A 26,149-nucleotide genomic window follows, 5' to 3' on the forward strand; every position below is an offset into this window, starting at 1 on the left:
TTAAAATTGGATTATTGAGATATTTCATTTTTCATATTTCATATTTCATTTGGAATCAAACCCCCAAAAGCTTACAGTTTACAGTTACGTTAAAGTAGACTCCTTATGATTGGGAAAAAATAATATGCCACCGCCTATTGGGCATGGTAAATCGGGAAATCTGTATATTCTATAGCTTACCGTTAAAAACTGAAAATTTAACAACTAAATTATAGTTGACATACCTAAGTTTAAATTTATAAACGCTTTGAGGGCGTGGCAAACCGGTAAAAATATCTTCCAAAGTTTTGCAGCTGCCACCGCTTAGAATATAAATGAGTATTATACAGTCGGGTTTACGTGACTGCACTGTTCTTACTTGTTTTAGTTTTTTATTTTGCTAACTCTGTATTTCTTTACAAGCGAGCAAAAATTTTAACAGAAATAATAAAAATGTAATCCTTTTTTTCAGTAGACTCTCTATATAAATCATTGTCTTCACTTTCTGAATAGTAACATTGATGAGGTATTCAGTATGCACCAAATGTTTGAGCTAATATATATTGTGTTGCACTAATCGACTCTCCTGTGAACATCTCTTTTTACACCCTGATCCCATTGAAAATGGGAAATCAAGGTATAATGGTTTTATGCAAATGTATGTAAAGTATGTATATATTCTTGATCTGTCCGTATGTGTGAACGCGTCGATCTCAGCTTCTATAAGAGCTAGAGACTGAAATTTTTTTTAGGTCCGTGTTTATCATGCGCATATCGAGTTTGTTTCAAATATTCGATAACTATTCGCATTTAATTGTTATCGAATAAAAACATGACTGAAATGCAGTTAATAAATTATATCTCGGACGTCTTAAGAGCTAGAGCCTCCAAATTTGAATTTATATTTAGTTTTATGTATATTTTATGCAATTTTGATTTTTGTTGGATCTTAGATACAGGCTATAAATTTCCCCAAATTCTTCAAATTTTAATTTAGTTGGAACTAGGGCCATTATGTGAAGGCGTTTGCATCTCAACCAAGCTGTTACTTAACTTCAAATTTGCAATGTCTTACATAAGTAGTGCAGTGGCTGCGTTGGTAGAGACGGCGTCCGTTAGCGGTTGGTCTTGGCTTCAAGCCTCGCGGCGATGGGACGTTTTCTATTGTTTTTTTATTTTTTTTAATTATCAAGTGGCGGTGTTGGTAGAGTTGGTGCACGTTGCGCAAACAGTCCGGGATCGAATCCTGGTCTCGTAATGTCGTTTTTTATTTGTTTTTTTTTTTTTTTTGAATACTTGATACAAACTACGGAAAATATTAATAAACGCAGATAGGACTGGGATCAGGGTATCTCCTAGTCGGGCACCCCGACTAGAGATTTCTTACTTGTTATTTAAGATTCTTTTCTTAAAAAAAAACTTCTCTCTTACAATTTCTGAGGTTTTTAATTGAGGTATATAACTAAATTAGTTGGCCCCATATCTAATGGTTTTGTATATTACTGATGGTCATAAATTTCTCGATGCTCTCTCAAAATTCCACTGAAAATTTTCAACATTTATTGTTGCACATACATATATTCAAACATTCATTCACACACTCAGGCAATTAAACATTTACATAGAAATTAACAACAAAGTTGTTACACAATTCTCGCTGCGGTCAAGAACCGCAGCAACAGCCTAAGAATCCAGTCGTCGCCGGATACAGACAATGTTGCGACAGTCGTCAGCAGCGCTGCCGCCCTTAACTCAGAATTTAGCACGTAAATATAAAAACCCCATGATGTTTTATTTTAACTTACATATGTACATATATACACACGTTCCTACATACAGTCATTCATTCATTCATTCATTCATACGTTCACAGTCATACACTCATACATTTATTCATTCACACATTCCTACATTCATGAATATTCAATCAATCACATATTCAGATATTATGCATTCACGCATATATATATATATGTACATCCATATATTAATACAAGAAATACATTCATACAATCATATATCCATACATTAATACGTTCAAATATACATACATTCATACATACATATAGTTGCGATTTAACTGTTCTTAAAGACTAAATCATCGAAACAAACATAAATGTCTAAGACCTCAATTCTGGGTACATAAATTAAATATATAGGAAATATATATATATATATATATATATATATATATATATATATATATATATATATATATATATATATATATATATATATATATATATATATATATATATATATATATATATATATATATATACACGCTTGCTGGATCAATTGGCAAATAACTAAATCATTAGTAGATTTTTTCTTAGAATACAGCTAAGTACAGTGTGTATTATGTTACAATGGATCAATTTTAAAGACGGAGTTAATGGAAAGCCGTAACTATAAATATATCCATACGTTCATACATTCATACAATTAATACATTTATTCATACATCTATACATACTCACATAAATGCATACATGCATACAAACGTACATATCTACATATATGTATATATATTCATACATACATATATATATATATGTATACATTCATTCATTCAAAGACAGAGTAGAGAATAAAGAATAGATGATTATATTTATTTTTGTCTAAAGATATCATATTGATGACATATCGTAAGATCAGATCAGTTTCATTATAATAATTGCAATTAGTCGACTCAGATAGTCCTAAATCTAATTTACTTGAAAGTAAGTCAACAAATTGTTGTCTTCGTAATTATAATTATTAACTTACAGAAATCTGAACTCAAGCTTGAAAAAAACAATAAATAAATCGTTTAAAATATATGTATATTGTACGTGTTAACCAATGCGGTATTCTCAGAACTTGACATAAATGTATATACATGTATGTTAAGTATAAACATCTTAAACTTAAATATGATGTTAACAGTGTTCGGTACATGTGTTAATACTATATATGAATGTACTACTGAAAATTAAAACAGAACAAAGATTTAATAGATATTCATAAATTAAATGTGTACGGAATTGTTACATGATATGTGGGCTAATTGCTGGCCGGGCAGTCGTCAGGAAAGTGGTTCTGGTTGCCAGGCAATTGCGCACTCACGTTACTAACGTAAACAAAAATTGAAACCAAAAGGAGAGCCACAACAAATAAGTGGAAAAATATCCATAATTTAGCAGGAGTCGTCGTGTACTCAATTGAAATTGTGTAAAGTCAATAGAATGTCGTTCAAGGATGTGCACGGTGAGTGGTTTCCCAGTGACTGTAATTGCGCCTGTCATTTTGCCCTTACCTTTGCTACTCTCGTGTTTCAGATCTCAGCGAGCATCTCAAGTTGCTGGGTTTTCCGCGACTCTTTCCGCTCCAAGCGCTAGCTACTCAGCACGGCAGCCTGGCCAACTTTCACATTGTGGCCGAGCTGCTGCAGTGGCTGGCCAGGCTGCTAGAGCCTGGCGCTTTACTGGCTGGCAGTGTCCAGACGGAAGAACAGCGTGTTCTGCTCATACGTGCAGCTAGCGAATTCTTTCTAACTAAGTCAGGCATAAGGCTGAATCCGCGCAAACTCTATGCCGCAGCGGCCGTCAGTGCCACGGAGCTACAGAAGATAACACGCCTGCTGATTACGCCCGCTCAGACGGAAGAAGAGAGCGAGGACCAGGATGAGGACCGACAGCAATATTATAGTCTCAATCAAGTAGATATTGGCGACAAGATGGATGAGTTGCGCCGTGCTCGTGAGCTATCCTCCAATCTAACACAGGGCGGCGCTGGGCTCTATGATCTGCTATCCAAGGAGCTGGGTAACAAGAAAGTGCAATCGCCCAAACGCCCCAACCAATGGAGCTGATCAGCGTTGAGCGCACCATGAAGAACGCTATCCAGGTAAGCCAGCTGAAGCTACAGTCCAGTCGGGCCCATCTAGAGAATGCACGCATCGAACTCAATGCATTCACCTCCAAACTGCTGCGCAAGCGTGCAGAGCTGGACCGCACCAAGCAACGGTTGGAAGCACTCCAGAAGATTCGTCCCGCTCACATGGCAGAGTTCGAGGAGTGCGAGAAGGAGCTGCAGCAATTGTTTCAGCGCTATTTTCTGCGATTTCATATCCGTGAAGCGCTACGTAATCAGCTAGAGGCGCGTACAAAGCGGCGTGTCACGCCTATCTATCTATTGCCACTGCTGCAGAAGCCTGCCGAGAACTCGATGCCATTTATACCAGAGGGCCTGATCGAGGACGAGGACGATGACGATGATGGCGACGATGGTGATGGCGACGGACAGATGTGTAATGAATTGCCACGCGAGAGGTCCTTCGGCCTGGACTCAGAAATACCCGACATACGCGATGAGGATCTATTGGTACAGCGCAGCAGAGCAGCCAAGGGTGGTTTAACAGCGGCAGCACTCAGCCAGCGACCCTGCACGACCACCACTCGCACCCGTCCCACCACAGGCCGCAGTCGTCGAACGATAGCAACGGCATCTGCATCTAGCTCCAGCGGCGCACGAACCACACACATCGAACGAAATGCGCCAAGCAGCAGCATGCTCAATCGCCGCACGGATAACGACAGCAGTTTTGGCAGCTCCGACAGCGAACTGGACATGGGTGATATTATTGGCAGGTTCGCCGGCACAGGCGATGATGATTGTAAGTATAAGCTTAAAGCGCATATCCACAAACATCAATTGATATCCTTTGCTACTCCCTGTTCATTACTTTCGGGTCTTCCCCCAGTCGATCTGAACTCCATCGATGACATTAGCATATCGAAGCTAACCGGCGAGCTGCCGCTGCGCCCCAAAACGTCGAGCAAGACAGAGCACCACAGCGACGAGGACTTTTAGCCAAACGAGCATATGAAGTGATGTAAAAGTCGATGTACCATTGCATGAATTATTGATATACCAGTTATAAAGTAATTATATGCCATTTACGTACAAATATATCATTAATGTAGCATTGTTGTAGCTTTGATGCCCATTGATGTAAGAATAATGCAAAATTGATGTAGTAATGAAGCATAAATATCCCATTTATGTAATCTTTATCTAATACAAATTGTTTACTATGTAAATGCCATTAATACTATTACTATTGATTCACCATTAATGTGTAATTGATGTATTCATGTAATATTGATATATATACAAACACGCATGCCATATATATATATATATATATATATATAAGATCTGCCCTACATTTTGAATTGTAATTTTGCAATTCGTAATGTAAAGCGATATTTATTGTCAATTAAACTACCTTTAGGTTTTGCAGATAGTAACGCCGAGAATCGAGGTGGTAAAATAATTTAAAATAGCTCTATCAACAATCACGCCAATTCTACACAAAAATGAGTTTATTTTGCATACCCCAAAAACAAGCTGGCATTTTTTGAGCCTCGTTAAATGAAAATCTCGACAAATCGAGAATCCGTAAAATAAATGTTAGTCCCGTGTCATTTTGAATTGTCCGGATCTCACTGTGCATAGAATTTGAAAAAAAGGGGTCATGGCAGTTACTTGGAGAAGATATTGCTGAACGTAATTTGGGACTACTCGGGCCTAATTGCTCAATACTACATCACCACATCGCGGCAAACAATCTTTGCTTTACTTGTGGCATGGGAGCCAGCAACTGCTTGCTGTCTGTAGATATCGCTGTGCGGCGAAGACGTGGATGAAGAGTAATCAATGTGGCAGCTTGCTTGCGATTGCTCCTGGCGTGCCAGGAAATTGTCAGCTATCGCACGATCCAGGCCTGTATATTGAAAAGTGACTGCCCCAACCAAAACATCCGGCTCGGACCTCCGGCGTTGGCGGCGAATCCCATCTGTCTTGCCAGCGACACGACACCGACGTCGCTGTCCATTCAACTCCGCTGATTTGGTGCTCTTAGGGGTGCGATAGGTGCCTGTTAAACTGGCCGGATGGGCATAGAGCAGAGATCCCGACTTCATATAGGGCAGCGTCATACGTTTATATTGCGGCGGCAGCACAGCCAGCTGCATGCCACCTCCAACGCAGGATGGTGCGGGAGGCAAGCGTGTTGGAGGGGGCGGCGGTATCTGAAATTTATAAAGTTTAATACTGGATTATGAACAAATATTTATTTGTATGTGTGTATTAGAATATTTATCACTATAAGGACTTACCCCATTACCAGCTGATATGAGTATGATGGACGTCTCGGACGTCTTAAGAGCTAGAGCCTCCAAATTTGAATTTATATTTAGTTTTATGTATATTTTATGCAATTTTGATTTTTATTGGATCTTAGATACAGGCTATAAATTTCCCCAAATTCTTCAAATTTTAATTTAGTTGGAACTAGGGCCATTATGTGAAGGCGTTTGCATCTCAACCAAGCTGTTACTTAACTTCAAATTTGCAATGTCTTACATAAGTAGTGCAGTGGCTGCGTTGGTAGAGACGGCGTCCGTTAGCGGTTGGTCTTGGCTTCAAGCCTCGCGGCGATGGGACGTTTTCTATTGTTTTTTTATTTTTTTTAATTATCAAGTGGCGGTGTTGGTAGAGTTGGTGCACGTTGCGCAAACAGTCCGGGATCGAATCCTGGTCTCGTAATGTCGTTTTTTATTTGTTTTTTTTTTTTTTTGAATACTTGATACAAACTACGGAAAATATTAATAAACGCAGATAGGACTGGGATCAGGGTATCTCCTAGTCGGGCACCCCGACTAGAGATTTCTTACTTGTTATTTAAGATTCTTTTCTTAAAAAAAAACTTCTCTCTTACAATTTCTGAGGTTTTTAATTGAGGTATATAACTAAATTAGTTGGCCCCATATCTAATGGTTTTGTATATTACTGATGGTCATAAATTTCTCGATGCTCTCTCAAAATTCCACTGAAAATTTTCAACATTTATTGTTGCACATACATATATTCAAACATTCATTCACACACTCAGGCAATTAAACATTTACATAGAAATTAACAACAAAGTTGTTACACAATTCTCGCTGCGGTCAAGAACCGCAGCAACAGCCTAAGAATCCAGTCGTCGCCGGATACAGACAATGTTGCGACAGTCGTCAGCAGCGCTGCCGCCCTTAACTCAGAATTTAGCACGTAAATATAAAAACCCCATGATGTTTTATTTTAACTTACATATGTACATATATACACACGTTCCTACATACAGTCATTCATTCATTCATTCATTCATACGTTCACAGTCATACACTCATACATTTATTCATTCACACATTCCTACATTCATGAATATTCAATCAATCACATATTCAGATATTATGCATTCACGCATATATATATATATGTACATCCATATATTAATACAAGAAATACATTCATACAATCATATATCCATACATTAATACGTTCAAATATACATACATTCATACATACATATAGTTGCGATTTAACTGTTCTTAAAGACTAAATCATCGAAACAAACATAAATGTCTAAGACCTCAATTCTGGGTACATAAATTAAATATATAGGAAATATATATATATATATATATATATATATATATATATATATATATATATATATATATATATATATATATATATATATATATATATATATATATATATATATATATATATATATATATATATATATATATACACGCTTGCTGGATCAATTGGCAAATAACTAAATCATTAGTAGATTTTTTCTTAGAATACAGCTAAGTACAGTGTGTATTATGTTACAATGGATAAATTTTAAAGACGGAGTTAATGGAAAGCCGTAACTATAAATATATCCATACGTTCATACATTCATACAATTAATACATTTATTCATACATCTATACATACTCACATAAATGCATACATGCATACAAACGTACATATCTACATATATGTATATATATTCATACATACATATATATATATATGTATACATTCATTCATTCAAAGACAGAGTAGAGAATAAAGAATAGATGATTATATTTATTTTAGTCTAAAGATATCATATTGATGACATATCGTAAGATCAGATCAGTTTCATTATAATAATTGCAATTAGTCGACTCAGATAGTCCTAAATCTAATTTACTTGAAAGTAAGTCAACAAATTGTTGTCTTCGTAATTATAATTATTAACTTACAGAAATCTGAACTCAAGCTTGAAAAAAACAATAAATAAATCGTTTAAAATATATGTATATTGTACGTGTTAACCAATGCGGTATTCTCTGAACTTGACATAAATGTATATACATGTATGTTAAGTATAAACATCTTAAACTTAAATATGATGTTAACAGTGTTCGGTACATGTGTTAATACTATATATGAATGTACTACTGAAAATTAAAACAGAACAAAGATTTAATAGATATTCATAAATTAAATGTGTACGGAATTGTTACATGATATGTGGGCTAATTGCTGGCCGGGCAGTCGTCAGGAAAGTGGTTCTGGTTGCCAGGCAATTGCGCACTCACGTTACTAACGTAAACAAAAATTGAAACCAAAAGGAGAGCCACAACAAATAAGTGGAAAAATATCCATAATTTAGCAGGAGTCGTCGTGTACTCAATTGAAATTGTGTAAAGTCAATAGAATGTCGTTCAAGGATGTGCACGGTGAGTGGTTTCCCAGTGACTGTAATTGCGCCTGTCATTTTGCCCTTACCTTTGCTACTCTCGTGTTTCAGATCTCAGCGAGCATCTCAAGTTGCTGGGTTTTCCGCGACTCTTTCCGCTCCAAGCGCTAGCTACTCAGCACGGCAGCCTGGCCAACTTTCACATTGTGGCCGAGCTGCTGCAGTGGCTGGCCAGGCTGCTAGAGCCTGGCGCTTTACTGGCTGGCAGTGTCCAGACGGAAGAACAGCGTGTTCTGCTCATACGTGCAGCTAGCGAATTCTTTCTAACTAAGTCAGGCATAAGGCTGAATCCGCGCAAACTCTATGCCGCAGCGGCCGTCAGTGCCACGGAGCTACAGAAGATAACACGCCTGCTGATTACGCCCGCTCAGACGGAAGAAGAGAGCGAGGACCAGGATGAGGACCGACAGCAATATTATAGTCTCAATCAAGTAGATATTGGCGACAAGATGGATGAGTTGCGCCGTGCTCGTGAGCTATCCTCCAATCTAACACAGGGCGGCGCTGGGCTCTATGATCTGCTATCCAAGGAGCTGGGTAACAAGAAAGTGCATATCGCCCAAACGCCCCAACCAATGGAGCTGATCAGCGTTGAGCGCACCATGAAGAACGCTATCCAGGTAAGCCAGCTGAAGCTACAGTCCAGTCGGGCCCATCTAGAGAATGCACGCATCGAACTCAATGCATTCACCTCCAAACTGCTGCGCAAGCGTGCAGAGCTGGACCGCACCAAGCAACGGTTGGAAGCACTCCAGAAGATTCGTCCCGCTCACATGGCAGAGTTCGAGGAGTGCGAGAAGGAGCTGCAGCAATTGTTTCAGCGCTATTTTCTGCGATTTCATATCCGTGAAGCGCTACGTAATCAGCTAGAGGCGCGTACAAAGCGGCGTGTCACGCCTATCTATCTATTGCCACTGCTGCAGAAGCCTGCCGAGAACTCGATGCCATTTATACCAGAGGGCCTGATCGAGGACGAGGACGATGACGATGATGGCGACGATGGTGATGGCGACGGACAGATGTGTAATGAATTGCCACGCGAGAGGTCCTTCGGCCTGGACTCAGAAATACCCGACATACGCGATGAGGATCTATTGGTACAGCGCAGCAGAGCAGCCAAGGGTGGTTTAACAGCGGCAGCACTCAGCCAGCGACCCTGCACGACCACCACTCGCACCCGTCCCACCACAGGCCGCAGTCGTCGAACGATAGCAACGGCATCTGCATCTAGCTCCAGCGGCGCACGAACCACACACATCGAACGAAATGCGCCAAGCAGCAGCATGCTCAATCGCCGCACGGATAACGACAGCAGTTTTGGCAGCTCCGACAGCGAACTGGACATGGGTGATATTATTGGCAGGTTCGCCGGCACAGGCGATGATGATTGTAAGTATAAGCTTAAAGCGCATATCCACAAACATCAATTGATATCCTTTGCTACTCCCTGTTCATTACTTTCGGGTCTTCCCCCAGTCGATCTGAACTCCATCGATGACATTAGCATATCGAAGCTAACCGGCGAGATGCCGCTGCGCCCCAAAACGTCGAGCAAGACAGAGCACCACAGCGACGAGGACTTTTAGCCAAACGAGCATATGAAGTGATGTAAAAGTCGATGTACCATTGCATGAATTATTGATATACCAGTTATAAAGTAATTATATGCCATTTACGTACAAATATATCATTAATGTAGCATTGTTGTAGCTTTGATGCCCATTGATGTAGTAATGAAGCATAAATATCCCATTTATGTAATCTTTATCTAATACAAATTGTTTACTATGTAAATGCCATTAATACTATTACTATTGATTCACCATTAATGTGTAATTGATGTATTCATGTAATATTGATATATATACAAACACGCATGCCATATATATATATATATATATATATATATAAGATCTGCCCTACATTTTGAATTGTAATTTTGCAATTCGTAATGTAAAGCGATATTTATTGTCAATTAAACTACCTTTAGGTTTTGCAGATAGTAACGCCGAGAATCGAGGTGGTAAAATAATTTAAAATAGCTCTATCAACAATCACGCCAATTCTACACAAAAATGAGTTTATTTTGCATACCCCAAAAACAAGCTGGCATTTTTTGAGCCTCGTTAAATGAAAATCTCGACAAATCGAGAATCCGTAAAATAAATGTTAGTCCCGTGTCATTTTGAATTGTCCGGATCTCACTGTGCATAGAATTTGAAAAAAAGGGGTCATGGCAGTTACTTGGAGAAGATATTGCTGAACGTAATTTGGGACTACTCGGGCCTAATTGCTCAATACTACATCACCACATCGCGGCAAACAATCTTTGCTTTACTTGTGGCATGGGAGCCAGCAACTGCTTGCTGTCTGTAGATATCGCTGTGCGGCGAAGACGTGGATGAAGAGTAATCAATGTGGCAGCTTGCTTGCGATTGCTCCTGGCGTGCCAGGAAATTGTCAGCTATCGCACGATCCAGGCCTGTATATTGAAAAGTGACTGCCCCATCCAAAACATCCGGCTCGGACCTCCGGCGTTGGCGGCGAATCCCATCTGTCTTGCCAGCGACACGACACCGACGTCGCTGTCCATTCAACTCCGCTGATTTGGTGCTCTTAGGGGTGCGATAGGTGCCTGTTAAACTGGCCGGATGGGCATAGAGCAGAGATCCCGACTTCATATAGGGCAGCGTCATACGTTTATATTGCGGCGGCAGCACAGCCAGCTGCATGCCACCTCCAACGCAGGATGGTGCGGGAGGCAAGCGTGTTGGAGGGGGCGGCGGTATCTGAAATTTATAAAGTTTAATACTGGATTATGAACAAATATTTATTTGTATGTGTGTATTAGAATATTTATCACTATAAGGACTTACCCCATTACCAGCTGATATGAGTATGATGGAATGTGATGGGGACGTGAACTTGCGCACTGATGACTGTGGGTGCGACAAGGTACCCGTATGTGTAGCATACATCCACATGGCTGCTAGTTTCTCGTTTTTTACCTAAACAGAACGACGAGAGAATATTTTTACGAGTCGAAACTCTTTTTATTAACTGTTGTCTTACGTTTTCGCTGGAATTAAGGGGCATTGCATTCATGTATTGATCCACCTTTTGTTGATCAAATGTAATATCCGATAAGTTCGACTTTATAATTACATCACGTATTTCACTACGTTGTGATCTGCAGGTAAATAAATAAATAAAAAATTGCAGTTTTATTTTACAACTTTAAAAATGTAATTTGTGGCGCCACCTATATGTTAAGCTTAAATGCAATATAGCACAAGTATCGTTAGAAATACGATAGTTCGATACAAATTTGGGGACGCACTGACCATCTCTTATTGCATAGCAGCTGTCTGTTCTTCTTCTATTGTTTTTCATAAAAATTCGTCAGCGAAGAGAAAATATTTAATCTGCTTTGATAGAATCTGACACTTTCGCGGCCAGTGCTAAGCGCATGTTTTAATTAACTATAAAAATGATTCAGTGTATCAGTGCTAGTGTACCCGGAAACATTAACAATAAAACAAAGTATTGATTTTTACAAACGTAAAGGCAAAACAGATAAATGAGCAGATTGTTGTTTTTCTATTTGGCCGGTGGAGCAACAAAAGCAAATCAAATCGATAACGTTGCTGCTGCTCTTTGTATACGATAGTATTCGAAAGTCACCAAATTGAAAACTTTATAAATTAACACATTAGAATAAACATTTTATTTTTTAACAAATAACAATAAAAAGAACACGCCAGACGCTAGTGGTCAAACAACAATCGATATTAAAGTTGTCGGAAACGATTACTAATCAAAGCGCACAAAGAAAACAAAGAAAGAAACCTAATCCAATAGATTGTTGATCGGTTTATTTCCCTTTTAATTGTATTTGGACACACATTAACAGACGCCGTTGAAATTTAACAGCGGAGTAGGGACATAACAACGAATTGCAATAATAACTTTAAAACGACAGCTCGCCACGTCAGTGGGAGTGGATGAGAAACAGCACCAGAAAAATAAAGCTGTTGAGACTTCTGTGAAAGGTTCTCACTCCCCCAAAAATGTTTAATAACTTTAAAAATAGTTTCATATCGGCCATGGAGCCTGATCAGAGTTCTACCGGCTGGCTGAGAGATAAGTTCCCTTACGGGCGTCCTCCATTCCTACAGTTGCTTACTGCCGACGAGCTGCGTGCCTCTGCCAATCATAATGTTCGACCGATTATTGTTCCGCGAGACTTAAATTTGTTGCCTTGGGGCACCGGCTATGCCGAATGTATAAACTCTGGCAAATCTAAGTGGAACGAGGATCAAGCTGCCTTCTGTCGGTAAGTCTAACCAAAAAAAACTTTAAAATTAAACAAAAATTATAAAGAAAATATTTAAATTGTCAAATTAATCTATAATAAACAACGAAGAAAGAAAGAAAGACAGTGTTATTGTTTTTTACGATAAATATCATACCTATAATATATCGAGAAGGTTAATCTTATAATAATGTGAAACATTTGAAGATGTTTCAACCATAATTAGATTATCATTAAAAAGTTTAACTACATTGTCATATGGCTTTCAGGCATGTGCTTATGGATCCAGATAAGAGGCATCCCGATCTGCCCTACACGTATTTTGGTATTTTCGATGGCCATGCTGGCTATGGCGCTGCATTGGCCGCCTCTCATCAATTTCATGATATACTGCACGAGATGCTGGTGGACTGCAGCGAGCTGTTGTTGCAACGTGATGAAGACAACGATAACGGTATACCGCAACTCAATCCGACATTCCCTCATCCGACCTACTTTCAGCGGCGGGTCAGCAGGGATGAACTGATTATTGGCGCCCTGGAGAACGCTTTCTTCCACATGGATTGGCTAATTGCACAAGACAGGAAGCACTACCGCAATGCGGGCGGCTGCACGGCTTGCGTCGCACTTTTTATTGATGGTAAAATGTATGTGGCTAATGCTGGTGATAGTCGGGCCGTGCTCTGTCAGCGACGAGCGGGAGCTAGAGTCGCAGTTAGTGAGACGCAGTCAGAGCCCAATGAGATTGAGCCGAATCCGATAGACAGTTTAGATAGTTACCCGACGGCCTATTCCGCAGATCATACCCCGGAAACAGAACGTGAACGTTTAATGAACGTGGCTAGCTTAAAACCACATTTGATGCGCCAACAGTATGTGACTATGGAGTATGCTAAACGGCCACATATTACGGACATGGGCAAGCGTATACTCTGCCGGCAAAGTACCATGAAAGGCTGGTCATACAAGACGTTGACGCGTAATGATCTGCGCATGCCTGTGGTTAATGGCGAGGGTAAACGCAGCCGATTGCTGGGCACGCTGGGCGTGACTCGTGGCTTTGGTGATCACGATTTACTAGCCATTAATACGGGCGTTCAGATAAAACCATTTCTAACGCCACAACCCGATGTGCGGCAGCGTGATCTTAGTCAGGTTGTTAGCATACCCGATGAACACAATGAGGATGGTGATTACGGCGTACTTGTAATGGCCACCGATGGACTTTGGGATGTGTCCGAGAATGACGCTGTTTCACGCACCGTCTTCCAAATGTTGTCACGTTATCCCAAGGAGAAACATCGCTACACAATGGCCGCCCAAGAGTTGGTAGCACGTGCCCGTGGAAAAATTAACGAGTCAGGGCATTGGCGCTTAGCGGATAGTAAAGCGGCGGCTACAGTCGATGATATTTCAGTGATTGTGATTCCAGTATACCAGTATTACAAAGAGCATATCGAATGGACACGCAACGACACACGCGAATTAGAGAAGCGACGGCGCAAAACAGTCGAAGCCAATATGGCTCAGGAAGCGGCAAATGCGCTCAATGATATCGTAGCTGAAGAGGCTAATGTTGTGGAAGAGCCACATATCCAACAGCAGCAAGTGACTGCACAGGTAGAGACGGTGCCTGCACAGCTGACACAAGAAAAGAAGAAGCAGGAGGATCAGGAACAGCGTTCGAACTGGATCTAGAGGTAACTCTCGTTGTAGAACTAAGCGATAACACATCGCTCCAGGCGGGCCTCAAAACAGTCAGCAACAAGTACAACTGGATGCACGTGTAAAAGGTATATAGTTTGACAAGTATCTCAATATCTTAACTTAAACTCGAATTCAATTACAGGCACATTAGAGGACCCAATAGTAATATCAGCAGACAATAATAACAGCAGTTGTCTCAAAAGTAGCGGCATCAAATAAACAACGCAACAATCGCAAAGTGAAAGGTAACAAACAGTAGAGAATGCGATAAACGATATTCAGGATCCACACGGGCATGTCCCTACAAAATGTTATATAAAACATTATTTTTAAGATTTCTGAGGTGGGCATACAAGAACAGGAAATACAGAAAATTCTTCTAAGCAGGTACATGTACAAAGTAGAATTTCAGTTCTTTCGAAGAATGTGCATTGTACAATAATTTAGTGTATAAATTGATTTCTTTTTCACTTATAATTTTTTTTTGTCAAAATTCATTTATCTTAAACTACGTGTAAATGCTTATGTATTCTTATAAATAACTCTAACCAAGAGGCGCGGAGCATATATAAAACAAGTTGAACAATTGAAAAAAATGTGCAGTCTAAAAACAAAATAAAATTGACGCTAATTAAACTAAAAATATAAAAAAAAATTAAAAATGTAATTTTAAAACAAAAAATCAAATAGTATTTTAAGTTGCTAATATAAATAAAACCATCAATTGTTAAATAGCGAAAACTCAAAAGCAAGATTAAGTAAAAAATCGTTACTCGTCTATTCCGTACAATTATACTATACTATATATTTGTATGTTGTGTACTATTACATTTAACAAACAAACATTTAACAAAATTTGTGTATGATTATCTTTGATTATCATAATTAGTTTTCTTGCGTTATTTAGCATTTTCAAGTAAATTCCAACTACATAATAGAAAAAGGAGTTCAAATTATGCAGTGTATGATTAATGGAATTGTATTTTAATTATATTATAAATACTTTTATAAATCTTTGATCATTCGACGATTCTTAATTTTGCGCACATCTAAGCATAAAATGCTCGTTAATATTTTTTCGAATCGCTTCCTTAAAATTAAAATTTGCATACCAAAAAATTTGAATACAATTAAACGAGTCAAACATACTAAGCAGAGGAAGGAAACTTGAAATAGATACATATGGCGGAGGTATGCCAGTTTTGTTGAGGCAACAACAATGTCTGTGAGTCATCGGTAGATAGTGAAACCCAAGTCATCATCATACGCTGATTCTAAATATTTCAAACTTTCTTTTTTTTGTTTATGAGCTTTCGTTTTGGTATAAATACGGGTAACAATGCGGCATCATACATTACATAAATATACATATACACATATATTTATGTAATGTATGATAAATATATATATATATATATATATATATATATATATATAAGTTAACTTATAACACTTAGTTAGCTTATAACACTTAATGTAAGGTATTATTCAACACTTATTATCGGGTGCTAGACAAGTTAAGGAACAGCCCTGGCAAGGGCAACTCTACTTACGCCGGTGAGGCTATGATTTGTAAAAATATAGATCAGTCTCGTGTTTTAACTCGTACTGATAGGACATGCTAAAAATTGGTGTCATATAAGTAAAACTAAAAATAGTGAATATAATAAGAAAAACCAATAAAATTAACTGTTTCGATTATTCAAAAAAGAACAATTAAAAGCAGGGTTAAAAAGCGTTCTTCCAGTAAACCGCTTAAATAAATATTCACTCCGTCATTTGCTCGTTAAATGGCTTATTTCATTGTCTGAGCCCGAGGCCAGCAATAAGAGGCACAGTCGCCTCTCAACCTAACTTTCAGTCACCACAGGACTGGAAAACATATAATTGGCGCCCAACTAGTGGTCGGACTCCACAACCAACAACAATTAAGACAGCAGCGCGGGAGCTGCAATTGACAGATCTTATAAAGGGATTTTTTTTTTTTTGTTTTGTGTTAGTTGAATCTTGTAAGTGGATACTCTAGCCAAAATTTTTCTTCAAACACAAAAAGTGTTAAAATTTATTTTATAAAAAAATACCTAGGACTAGCGAGTATTTTATATTGCAATTGCATGTAAAAAAAAAAAAAAAAAATTAATGATCAGAACCAAGTGAGAGTGACTACTTTGGGAATTTTAGTGGCAGCAATTGATCATTCAGATCGTCAATAAAATTACATTGTGTTACTTTCTGTGTGTCTGAAGTTGTGCATGCAGTTCTCGTAGTTCAGAGCTGTGACGTAATTCGACCCATCTTCTGACGGTCCGTTTTATTTTTCGCGACCACTGACCTGCGCATGTCTCGGTTCAACCAATAGAGAAACCCTCGCAGGCAGTCTAGCGACTCAGATTCCGACTGTGCAGTTCTCCCACCATCAGGTAGAATGGATGTAGATCAGCTTACGGAAGTAATAAGGACGGCTATCAGCAAAGCTTTAGCCGAACAGGCTGCTGTAAACCAGCAGAGGGAGCATGCATGGACTCAAAAAATTAATGAGTTAGCTGAACAAATAGCAGATGCATCCCCATTAGTTAGAAGTTCTTTTTTGAAAATGCTGAAGACCAGACAAAAGGCCTTTGCAGACCCAGACGAGACGTTGCCGTATAACACATCAGTCGTGGCTACCATTAGGACCATAGATGAGCAACCGATCTATACCAAGCTTTACCCATATCCAATGGGAGCGGCTGATTTCGTTAATAAAGAAATCAAAGATCTACTAAAGAATGATATAATTCAAAAGTCCGTCTCTCCCTACAATAACCCAATATGGGTAGTAGACAAGAAGGGCACTGATGAAGCGGGCAATAGGAAAATGAGGTTGGTAATGGACTTTCGTAAACTTAACGAAAAAAACCGTGCCGGACAAATACCCTATGCCAAATATATCAATGATATTGGGGAATTTGGGGAGAGCCAAATTCTTTTCAACATTAGACCTCAAGTCTGGTTATCACCAGATCATACTCGCTGAACGCGACCGTGAAAAAACCTCTTTCTCTGTGAACGGGGGGAAATACGAGTTCAAAAGACTCCCCTTTGGATTAAAGAATGCAGCAAGCATTTTTCAAAGAACCATCGACGACATACTGCGAGAGCAGATTGGCAAATTTTGCTATGTTGATGTCAATGACGTAATCATCTTTTCAGAAGATGAGGAATCCCACATTAAACACGTGGATCGGGTCCTAAAAAGCTTATACAAAGCAAACATGAGGGTCTCCGTCAAAAAGTCACGTTTTTTTAAGAAAAGCGTGAACTTTCTTGGTTTCGTAGTCACCAGCACTGGCACCACGACGGATCCTGAAAAGGTTAGGGCAATACAGGAGTATCCAGAACCAAAAACGCTGTTCGAGGTTAGATCATTTCTAGGCCTCGCAAGTTATTACAGATGTTTCATTAGGGACTTCGCCGCAATAGCAAGACCCATCTCGAATATCCTAAAGGGTGAAAATGGAACAGTCAGTAAGCATAGGTCCAGAAATATAAAGGTTCAATTCTCTGAAGTGCAGCAGAGGGCATTTCAGAAGTTGCGCGATATTTTGTCATCCGAGAATGTAATGCTCAGGTACCCCGATTTTAAGAAGCCATTCGATCTAACGACCGATGCTTCGGCTCACGGCATAGGTGCAGTTTTGTCTCAAGAGGGTCGTCCTATAACAATGATTTCAAGAACATTGAAGGACAGTGAGGTTAACTATGCAACCAATGAGAGAGAGTTATTGGCCATTGTATGGTCACTTGCCAAATTAAGGCACTATTTGTATGGGGTGAAAGACATTAATATCTTCACTGACCATCAACCCTTGACCTTCGCAGTTTCGGAATCTAATCCAAATGCGAAAATCAAAAGGTGGAAAGCGCGCATTGACGAGTCTAATGCACGTATCTTCTATAAACCTGGCAAGGACAATCTGGTTGCGGATGCCTTGTCAAGACAGCAGCTCAACGCTATAAATGAGCAAGAAATTGAGTCCTGCGCAGCAACGATCCACAGTGAGGTATCTCTCACCAACACCATTGAGACGACAGACAAACCCTTGAACTGTTTTCAAAACCAGATAGTGCTAGAAGAGGCGCGTTTCCCCTTAAAACGAAGTTTTATTCTTTTTGGAAATAAGAAACGCTACTTGATCAGCTATACATGCGTCGAATCGCTGCTAGACGAGCTCGAAGATGTAGTCTCACCCAAATGCGTAAATGCTCTCCACTGTAATTTACACACGCTTGCAATGATACAAGATGCATTGGTGCGAAGATACCCAGCCACAAAGTTCTGGCATTGCAAAAATCGCGTAGTGGACATATTTGCGGTTGGAGAAGGAAGGGAAATCCTCACAGTCGAGCATAATAGGGCCCATAGGTCTGCACAGGAAAATGTTAAGCAGGTACTCTCGGAGTACTACTTTCCACGGATGGCAAAAATTGCCAAGGAAATGGTACAAAACTGCAAAACATGTGCTAGGGCTAAGTATGATAGACACCCCAAAAAACAAGAGCCACAAGAAAAGATAGAAGAAAAGATCAGAAACGCTCAGACGACGCTCAGAGCTAGGGAGAACGCAAAGCGGCAGAATAGAGTCTTCGATGTTGGTGACAAGGATTTGGTCAAGTCCAACCGACGGCTCGGAAACAAACTCACACCTTTATGTGTCGAGAAGGCCGTGGAAGCAGACCTGGGGACCGAGGTCCTCATTAAAGGAAGGGTGGTCCACAAGGACAACCTAAGATGACTCCCTTGTTTTTTTATTACACCTTTTATTATAAGCCGCTAGGCAATTTAGAATAAGTTAGATATAGTTTTTCAATTTACCTTTAGCCACTTGGCATAATTTTTATAAAACAATTTGGTGGCGGGTACACCCGATGCCGGTGATTTAGAGCAGACTAGGTCCACTGAAATGCGACTAATGAATGCCAACAGTAGACGGATAGAAGTAAACACTGAGGTTCAAGACCAACTTAACCAGTTAACATTTGCTGTCAGTGGAGTTCTCGGGATAGCCAAAACTCACAAATTGATTTTATTGATTTATTTATTTGAAACACTGAAACACTGTCCAGAAACAGAATGCGGACGATGGAGTTGCAAAGTTTAATGCTTGCTATTACTCTCGCGAAGGCTCATTGTTAGCCCAAACATTTTGGACTCCTCAGATTTAAAATCAATTTGGCTAGAGGAATCCATCAACACTATACATTTTATAACCAAATTCCCAAAAATTAAAAAAGCCTGCAGAAAAATTACGATTTATCCTGTCGTCCACAAGAACCAGCAACAGCTCTATTCGCCCCATAGTTGGATGCTAAGCCAGAACCACAGCATGCAAATCTACAAGCGGAATCGTTGAGGAAACCCCCTTGTTCACGGCACCACCACCAACAGTAGAAGCTCATCAGCCAGCAACAACTAACGAACTCTTCGCGGCGGCAGAGCCAAGCGACTCTTCATCCATACTAGAACCAAGTCAAGAAATCCCCAAAACACCGCCAACTGCATTAATTCAAGAAGTTTCACAGCCACAGGTTGCTCCAACCGCTGCCCATCTCTGTCGACACCTGCCACGGCTGCCTGCTCATCCTCATCCTCATCGGCAGCGGCGTCACGTCAACTGCAGCTGCCGGCATTGTCGGCAGTTGCCGCACGGCAACAGCAGCTACTGCTGAACGGCTCTCTGAAGAGCAAGACGAAGACATTTCCTGCGTATCGAGCATCGGTGCGCAGCGAGAGCGACGACAAGGAGTACAGGGCGGCTAGCAGCAGCAGCAACACGATACCGACGACGGGCAAAAGTCGGCCAAGATCAGCGGCAAGAACTGTAACAATCTGCTGCACAACGCCGGCAATAAGCTAAGCGTGAGCAGCAACTCCTTCGGCCTATACGCAGCATCTGGCATCATCGCCCAAGAGCCCTGTCTCCAGCAACGGCCATCTGAACAAATACTGCCTGACGGACTTGACGCGCCGCAAGGCCGAATTCAATCGCCAGCTGAGCGCGCCGACAGACTACACACATCACTCGTCCAGTAACGGCTCATAGCATCGCTGGAGTGGTGGGACACAGTCATCACGGCCATCACGGGCACGTGCACGGCCAGTCATCGACGGCGCCAGCCACACTCAAGTCGCTGCAGCTGCACAACTTTGGTATGCATCATCCGATGCCAAGGCCCACGTCCACGTCGTGCACCAACAGCTTCAACAGACGCCACATACGTAGGCGCAAGAGCAAGCTTAGTAAGCGCCTGCTGAACGGCGATAGCGAAGAATCAGTACGCTGCTCATACTGCTCCGTATTGAATGTGAATGAGAACGACTTGCGGATTTCATTCGAGAACACCTGCACCGACTCGCTGGTCACCGCTGCTAATATGCGACCAAGGAACCGAAATGGTGCACTTTGATGATGTGTCGTTGTACGGCACTCCGAAAGAGGAGCCATATGCTGTGCTTTAATCTGCATTGGCTTCACTCTTTGGTGGATCATCGACGCAAAGAAGTCCGCGAAGCACTTGCGAGGAGTCGTCGCTGGAATTGGGTCGGTCGAGGACGACCTTACACTTGAGGGGGGGGGTAGTTAACTTATAACACTTAGTTAGCTTATAACACTTAATGTAAGGTATTATTCAACACTTATTATCGGGTGCTAGACAAGTTAAGGAACAGCCCTGGCAAGGGCAACTCTACTTACGCCGGTGAGGCTATGATTTGTAAAAATATAGATCAGTCTCGTGTTTTAACTCGTACTGATAGGACATGCTAAAAATTGGTGTCATATAAGTAAAACTAAAAATAGTGAATATAATAAGAAAAACCAATAAAATTAACTGTTTCGATTATTCAAAAAAGAACAATTAAAAGCAGGGTTAAAAAGCGTTCTTCCAGTAAACCGCTTAAATAAATATTCACTCCGTCATTTGCTCGTTAAATGGCTTATTTCATTGTCTGAGCCCGAGGCCAGCAATAAGAGGCACAGTCGCCTCTCAACCTAACTTTCAGTCACCACAGGACTGGAAAACATATAATTTATATATATATATATATATATGTATACATAGTTTGCTTAGGTCTTAACAATTATATTTATAAGCATCTTTTCCTGTTTTGCCTTAATTTTCTATTTGTTTAATTTAATTATTTAATTTGATTTAGCAACAATAACACATGATGTGAAAAAATTAGCTAAGATATTTAAAATATTCACGATTTTCCCTTTTCGCATCTACTTTTTGTGTGTTTTTTAGCCAATTTGAAATTTATTTATGTAAAGTGTGAATTAGTCGCGAGTGTGTCTGGGAGTGTATACCTGGTTTTGAGGGATACAGGATGGCATACATTTACACAGATATATATATATATATATATATATATATATATATATATATATATATATATATATATATATATATATATATATATATATATGGAAAAACACAACAAAAAAAAATATATATAAATTTCGAATTTTGTATTTTTCCATATATCGGTCTTAAATTATTAGTTAAAAAAGTGTTGCATAGAAGATACGACATAGACAGAGACATAACATAATGTAAGAGAGGGATAGATTGAGAGTGGAAGGGACGGCACTGCCGCAATATCATTTTCCTTGCCAATGTACTTAAACTTAGGCCAAACGCAGCTTGGTGGGGCAAATCTGCTGCTCTAAACTACAATTATTTTTATGCTGCTCTTGGTGTGGATTTATGGTGACATGCTATTCTTAACGCCATTACGGAAATGCCCGGCAACGGATCAGAATTCTATTCAGAGTATATTTTTATTGAATTAGTTGCCGCTTGGCCTGGTGTCACAGGCACAAACCTGCTGACAATTAGAAATGCAAATTTGCGCGATCTTTGGCTCGCCGCTTGGCCAGCATCGACAGCTCTACTGGTCCTACATTAGCTGCTTGCGGTATGGCAATAGCGCGAAAAGTTGCATCCACAGCACCTCGTAGCGCCATCGAAATATGGTTCTGTTGCTGCTGTTGTGCTTCCAATGACAATTGCTGCGAAGAGCCGCTAGTCGCATTCTGTGCAAATTCTGTAAGCTGCACATTGCCAGAAAACTGATCCCGCACCCAACTGTGTTCTATGATCTGTGCCACTGTTGGTCGATTTTCGGGTACAATGTGTAACATCTGACGTAATAAATCCTTAACTGGCGCACTGATCAACGACCAGCGAGTGCTGCTAAAATCAATGTGTCCTGATCCAATTCGTTTCAATATTACATCCGGCGAGTCATTTGGCGTGCTGGCAAACGGCGTCCGCCCTGATAGCATAATATAAAGCAGCACACCCAATGACCAAATGTCACAAGCCAAATCATATCCTTGCCTCTTCAGCACTTCCGGTGCCACAAAGTTAGCTGTATAGCAGGGCGTCATCAAAAGGCCGTTGTCAGCGCGCAGTTGCTTCGCGAAACCTGCAAAGCGAGTTTTTTTTCAGTAATATTTATACATATGCAGATATATGCATTATATGTACCAATACTACACACGATGTTAGAGCAGTTCTTTGTTATATAAGTCTTATATAATCTAAACTATATAGCAGGTCTTGATATGAAATGGTTCGAAACAAACCTCTATTTTATTTAACTATTTTTAGTTTGCTCCACTGAAAAAATACCTATAATGAATGCAAGAATACATAAGTAAAAGGATAAGCACTCAATGAGTGGAATACATATGTATATACCTCATTGACGAAATTGAACAATTTTGGGAAATTTGGAAGAAATAAACCTATATGTGCGTAAAGGCATCAGAGTACATATAAGTTGGCTGTATTCATTTAGTGACTTAAATGAATATATAATTGGAAATTTACTAATTTTATATCCTTTGCTCAACTGTGTTTAAACGTGCTCAGATTATTTCCATACCCTTGACAGGGTAGCAAAACTTACCTAAATCGCAGAGCTTAAGCGTTTCAGGCGTTTGTCGCATGCTCGAGTAGATCATATTCGAAGGCTTCAGATCCCGATGTACGACTCCGTGCTCGTGCAGATACGCGACTGCCGCGGCAATCGTGCGCAAGACTGCACTAGCTTCACTCTCGCACATTTGGCCAACTGCCAGGATGCGATCGAGCAGTTCGCCGCCCTTGAGCAGCTCCATCACCAGATACGCGGAGCTGATATCCTCGTACACCGAATAGAGCGTCACAATATTCGGATGATTGCCGTAGCGTAGCATTATCTCTACCTCCTCCCAGCAATCCACTGTAGCAGAGGATGCTGCGGATGCTACGGCAGCCTTTTCGATGATCTTCACAGCGTAGTGCTTTTTGGAGGCGCGATGCTCGCACAGGCGACACACAGAGAACGTGCCACGTCCTAATTCATGCAGCAAATTATATTCGAATAGAAAATTGCCAGGCAGGACACCAGGTAAGCTGCGTGGCCCAGGCGCCACCACCACTGATGGCACTGAAGAAGTCGATAGAGCAGCATGCATGGGACTTACGTTATTGGAGCCACTAATATTCGTGTTATCCTCTAGCAGCATGGGTGCTACGAAGCTAAAGCCGCGAAAGATTTCGTGTGCAGATGCGGATATTGGACCACCGGGTGAATCGCGCGGCGACTTGGAAGTGTACTCCACATCAAAGTAGAAGGCATCATCACGACTGACCGCCGGTATAAATGGTGGACGCACTAATTTACGTTCCAGACGCACCCAATCGATGGTGGCAAAGAAACAATGCGCTTTAATGTCTAGGATGCCTTGCGCGCCAGCACCGAGTCGATTCAATGGATTCCGCTTGAAGAGCGCACGCAGTAAGGACTGTGCCTCTGGTGAAAGATTCTCGGGCATGCCTAGCTTGGAGCGCAATATCTGATTCATGGTCTCTTGGCGTGTCTGGCCATGAAAAGGCAAATTTCCCGTTAGCATTTCGTACATAAGAACACCGAATGACCACCAGTCCGCAGCAAAGTCATGACCTTTGCGATTGACAATCTCGGGAGCCATGTATTCAACGGTGCCACAGAAGCTATACGTCTTGGAACCATCCAGTGGTTGTTTCGACAGACCAAAGTCAGTCAGAGCAATGTGCCCGTGCTCATCGAGAAGAATGTTCTCTGGCTTCAAGTCGCGATAAATGATCCCCAGGGTGTGCAGATGATTGAGCGCCAATGCCAGTTCGGCCAAGTAAAACTTGACATCCTCCTCGGTAAACATGACCTCCTTGGAGAGTCGCGTAAACAAATCACCTCCACGTAGAAAATCGAGTATCAAATACAATTTACCAGGGGTTTGGAACGCATAGTGCAGGCGCACGATGAACGCGTGACCCACATCAGCAAGAATTTTACGTTCGTTTGTGCTACGCACGCGATCCTTAACTTTGAGTGTGGCCTTCTTCAGGACCTTCATGGCGTAAAGAGTGCCCGCATCTTTGCCCAGAATCTTTCGTACCAAAAATACCTTGCCAAAGCTGCCCTCGCCAAGTACACGCAACAGCTCAAATTGCGAAGGATCCGCTTTATCGTGACCCTCTTTGACTACTTCGCGCAGCTCAAATTCATCGTAACTCGCTGCACCATACGATTCCGAGTCGCTCAGCTCCATCTGCTCGGGATTTTTGCTTGGTGTTATGTGGTGTTGTTCAAGTGCAGCTTGCAACTGTTGTTGCTGTTGTTGCTGCTGCTGCTGTTGTTGTTGTTGACGGCGCTGTGATGACGTTACTGTTGTCACAGCGCCGCTGTCCTCATCGGTTGGCGTATGCTCCATCGGTGTCACCGCGAGACTACTACAGCCGGAGGAAGTAATCTGCATGCGTTGCCGTAGCTGCAAACCCATTGTTGTTGCCGCTGCTGTTGTTGTCTTTGTTGTTGTTGCTGTACATGTTGCCGTTGTTGCAGTTGCTGCTGCAGCACATGCATTATCCCGCTGTACGTGCTCAGCATTGTTGTTATTGCTGTTGCTGCAGCTGTTAACTTCAACTTGCTGTTGGTGCTGCTGTAGCTGTCTTATATCCCTATTAGAGTCAGCCAGTGGCATGACTGTTTCTGCCTTGTTGGCGTTCAAGTGCACGTACACGTTTGTGGGCGTATTGTTCCGTTTAATATGATCTACTTGCTCTTATTTCTTTTAATGTTGATGTAGCTGTTACTGCTGCTGTTGTTGTCGCATATAAGACACGGGCGCATCAAACTGCCGAAGCATAGATACGAGCTTTGCGCTGCTCGCGGCTGCTGCGTTTGCTTGAGCTTCCGTTTTTTGTTTCTCTTTCTTATAAATTTTCGTACTTTTTACTTCTTTTAGACCAAATGCGTGCTGGTGATGTGAAACAACATCGAAACCTCAATACGTTTTATTTATTACCGATTGCAGCGCGATTAACTTAATCAACAAATATCGATGAACATCGACCACATAATTTGAAAGAACCGCGCTTTTACACTTAGCTCTTCCGTTTGACATTATACTCTCAATATACATTTGTGTTGTACATACTCTATACATTGTTTAAAAATT

At 40.7% G+C, this 26,149-nt stretch overlaps 6 protein-coding genes across 15 annotated transcripts in view; 3 read left to right on the forward strand and 3 right to left on the reverse strand.

Annotated features, from left to right (window-relative positions):
- Nucleotides 1-2,914: 2,914 nt before the first annotated feature.
- Nucleotides 2,915-4,915, forward strand: LOC111597435 (clusterin-associated protein 1). The gene is given in 4 exon segments (XM_023312140.2): nt 2,915-3,228; nt 3,300-3,782; nt 3,785-4,636; nt 4,724-4,915. Coding segments are annotated over 4 exon segments (1,467 nt in total). The 5' UTR covers nt 2,915-3,206; the 3' UTR covers nt 4,834-4,915.
- Nucleotides 4,916-5,242: 327 nt separating this feature from the next.
- LOC115483091 lies at nt 5,243-7,191 on the reverse strand. The gene is made up of 3 exons (XM_030224195.1): nt 7,180-7,191; nt 6,144-6,200; nt 5,243-6,056 (listed from the first exon to the last, which is right to left on the reverse strand). The coding sequence occupies exons 1-3, from the start codon at nt 7,189-7,191 to the stop codon at nt 5,568-5,570; spliced, it is 558 nt and encodes a 185-aa protein (XP_030080055.1). The 3' UTR covers nt 5,243-5,567.
- Nucleotides 7,192-8,253: 1,062 nt separating this feature from the next.
- On the forward strand, nt 8,254-10,179 carry LOC115483089 (clusterin-associated protein 1-like). The gene is made up of 3 exons (XM_030224181.1): nt 8,254-8,573; nt 8,645-9,982; nt 10,070-10,179. The coding sequence occupies exons 1-3, from the start codon at nt 8,552-8,554 to the stop codon at nt 10,177-10,179; spliced, it is 1,470 nt and encodes a 489-aa protein (XP_030080041.1). The 5' UTR covers nt 8,254-8,551.
- Nucleotides 10,180-10,568: 389 nt separating this feature from the next.
- Nucleotides 10,569-26,149, reverse strand: part of LOC111597437 — a 34,212-nt gene continuing 18,631 nt past the window's right edge. For 9 of the 10 annotated variants that reach the window (XM_023312151.2, XM_023312144.2, XM_023312145.2 and 6 more), the window contains 3 exons: nt 11,666-11,783; nt 11,470-11,601; nt 10,569-11,382 (listed from right to left, as the gene is read on the reverse strand). In XM_023312151.2, the coding sequence (XP_023167919.2) occupies nt 10,894-11,382; nt 11,470-11,601; nt 11,666-11,783 (739 nt within the window). In that variant the 3' untranslated portion in view covers nt 10,569-10,893. Of the gene's footprint in view, nt 11,383-11,469; nt 11,602-11,665; nt 11,784-11,937; nt 12,015-26,149 lie in introns of those variants that run through there. The other variant, XM_023312154.1, reaches the window with a different exon arrangement.
- LOC111597440 (protein phosphatase 1H) lies at nt 12,657-14,843 on the forward strand. Its single transcript, XM_023312155.2, has 3 exons — nt 12,657-12,929; nt 13,178-14,701; nt 14,758-14,843. The coding sequence occupies exons 1-2, from the start codon at nt 12,664-12,666 to the stop codon at nt 14,604-14,606; spliced, it is 1,695 nt and encodes a 564-aa protein (XP_023167923.1). The 5' UTR covers nt 12,657-12,663; the 3' UTR covers nt 14,607-14,701; nt 14,758-14,843.
- Nucleotides 22,148-26,081, reverse strand: LOC111597436 (ribosomal protein S6 kinase 2 beta). The gene is made up of 2 exons (XM_023312141.1): nt 23,575-26,081; nt 22,148-23,088 (listed from the first exon to the last, which is right to left on the reverse strand). Exons 1-2 carry the CDS (start codon nt 25,670-25,672, stop codon nt 22,493-22,495), a joined length of 2,694 nt encoding a protein of 897 aa, XP_023167909.1. The 5' UTR covers nt 25,673-26,081; the 3' UTR covers nt 22,148-22,492.

The sequence above is a fragment of the Drosophila hydei genome, unplaced genomic scaffold (genome assembly GCF_003285905.1).
Source record: "Drosophila hydei strain 15085-1641.00,03,60 unplaced genomic scaffold, DhydRS2 tig00000383-arrow-arrow-pilon, whole genome shotgun sequence".
Classification (NCBI taxonomy): domain Eukaryota; kingdom Metazoa; phylum Arthropoda; class Insecta; order Diptera; family Drosophilidae; genus Drosophila; species Drosophila hydei.

What these genes read in the sequence shown, in the direction of transcription:
- LOC115483091 (XM_030224195.1), bottom strand. An exon ending in TCATATCAGCTGGTAATGGG is followed by an intron (nt 6,057 to 6,143) that starts GTAAGTCCTTAT and finishes TATAAATTTCAG; the next exon opens with ATACCGCCGCCCCCTCCAAC.
- LOC115483089 (XM_030224181.1), top strand. Translation starts at nt 8,552, where the DNA reads ATGTCGTTCAAGGATGTGCACG. An exon ending in GTCGTTCAAGGATGTGCACG is followed by an intron (nt 8,574 to 8,644) that starts GTGAGTGGTTTC and finishes CTCGTGTTTCAG; the next exon opens with ATCTCAGCGAGCATCTCAAG. An exon ending in CGGCACAGGCGATGATGATT is followed by an intron (nt 9,983 to 10,069) that starts GTAAGTATAAGC and finishes GTCTTCCCCCAG; the next exon opens with TCGATCTGAACTCCATCGAT.
- LOC111597440 (XM_023312155.2), top strand. Translation starts at nt 12,664, where the DNA reads ATGTTTAATAACTTTAAAAATAGTTTCATATCGGCCATGGAGCCTGAT. An exon ending in GATCAAGCTGCCTTCTGTCG is followed by an intron (nt 12,930 to 13,177) that starts GTAAGTCTAACC and finishes TATGGCTTTCAG; the next exon opens with GCATGTGCTTATGGATCCAG.
- LOC111597436 (XM_023312141.1), bottom strand. Translation starts at nt 25,672, where the DNA reads ATGCCACTGGCTGACTCTAATAGGGATATAAGACAGCTACAGCAGCAC. An exon ending in GCTTAAGCTCTGCGATTTAG is followed by an intron (nt 23,089 to 23,574) that starts GTAAGTTTTGCT and finishes CTCGCTTTGCAG; the next exon opens with GTTTCGCGAAGCAACTGCGC.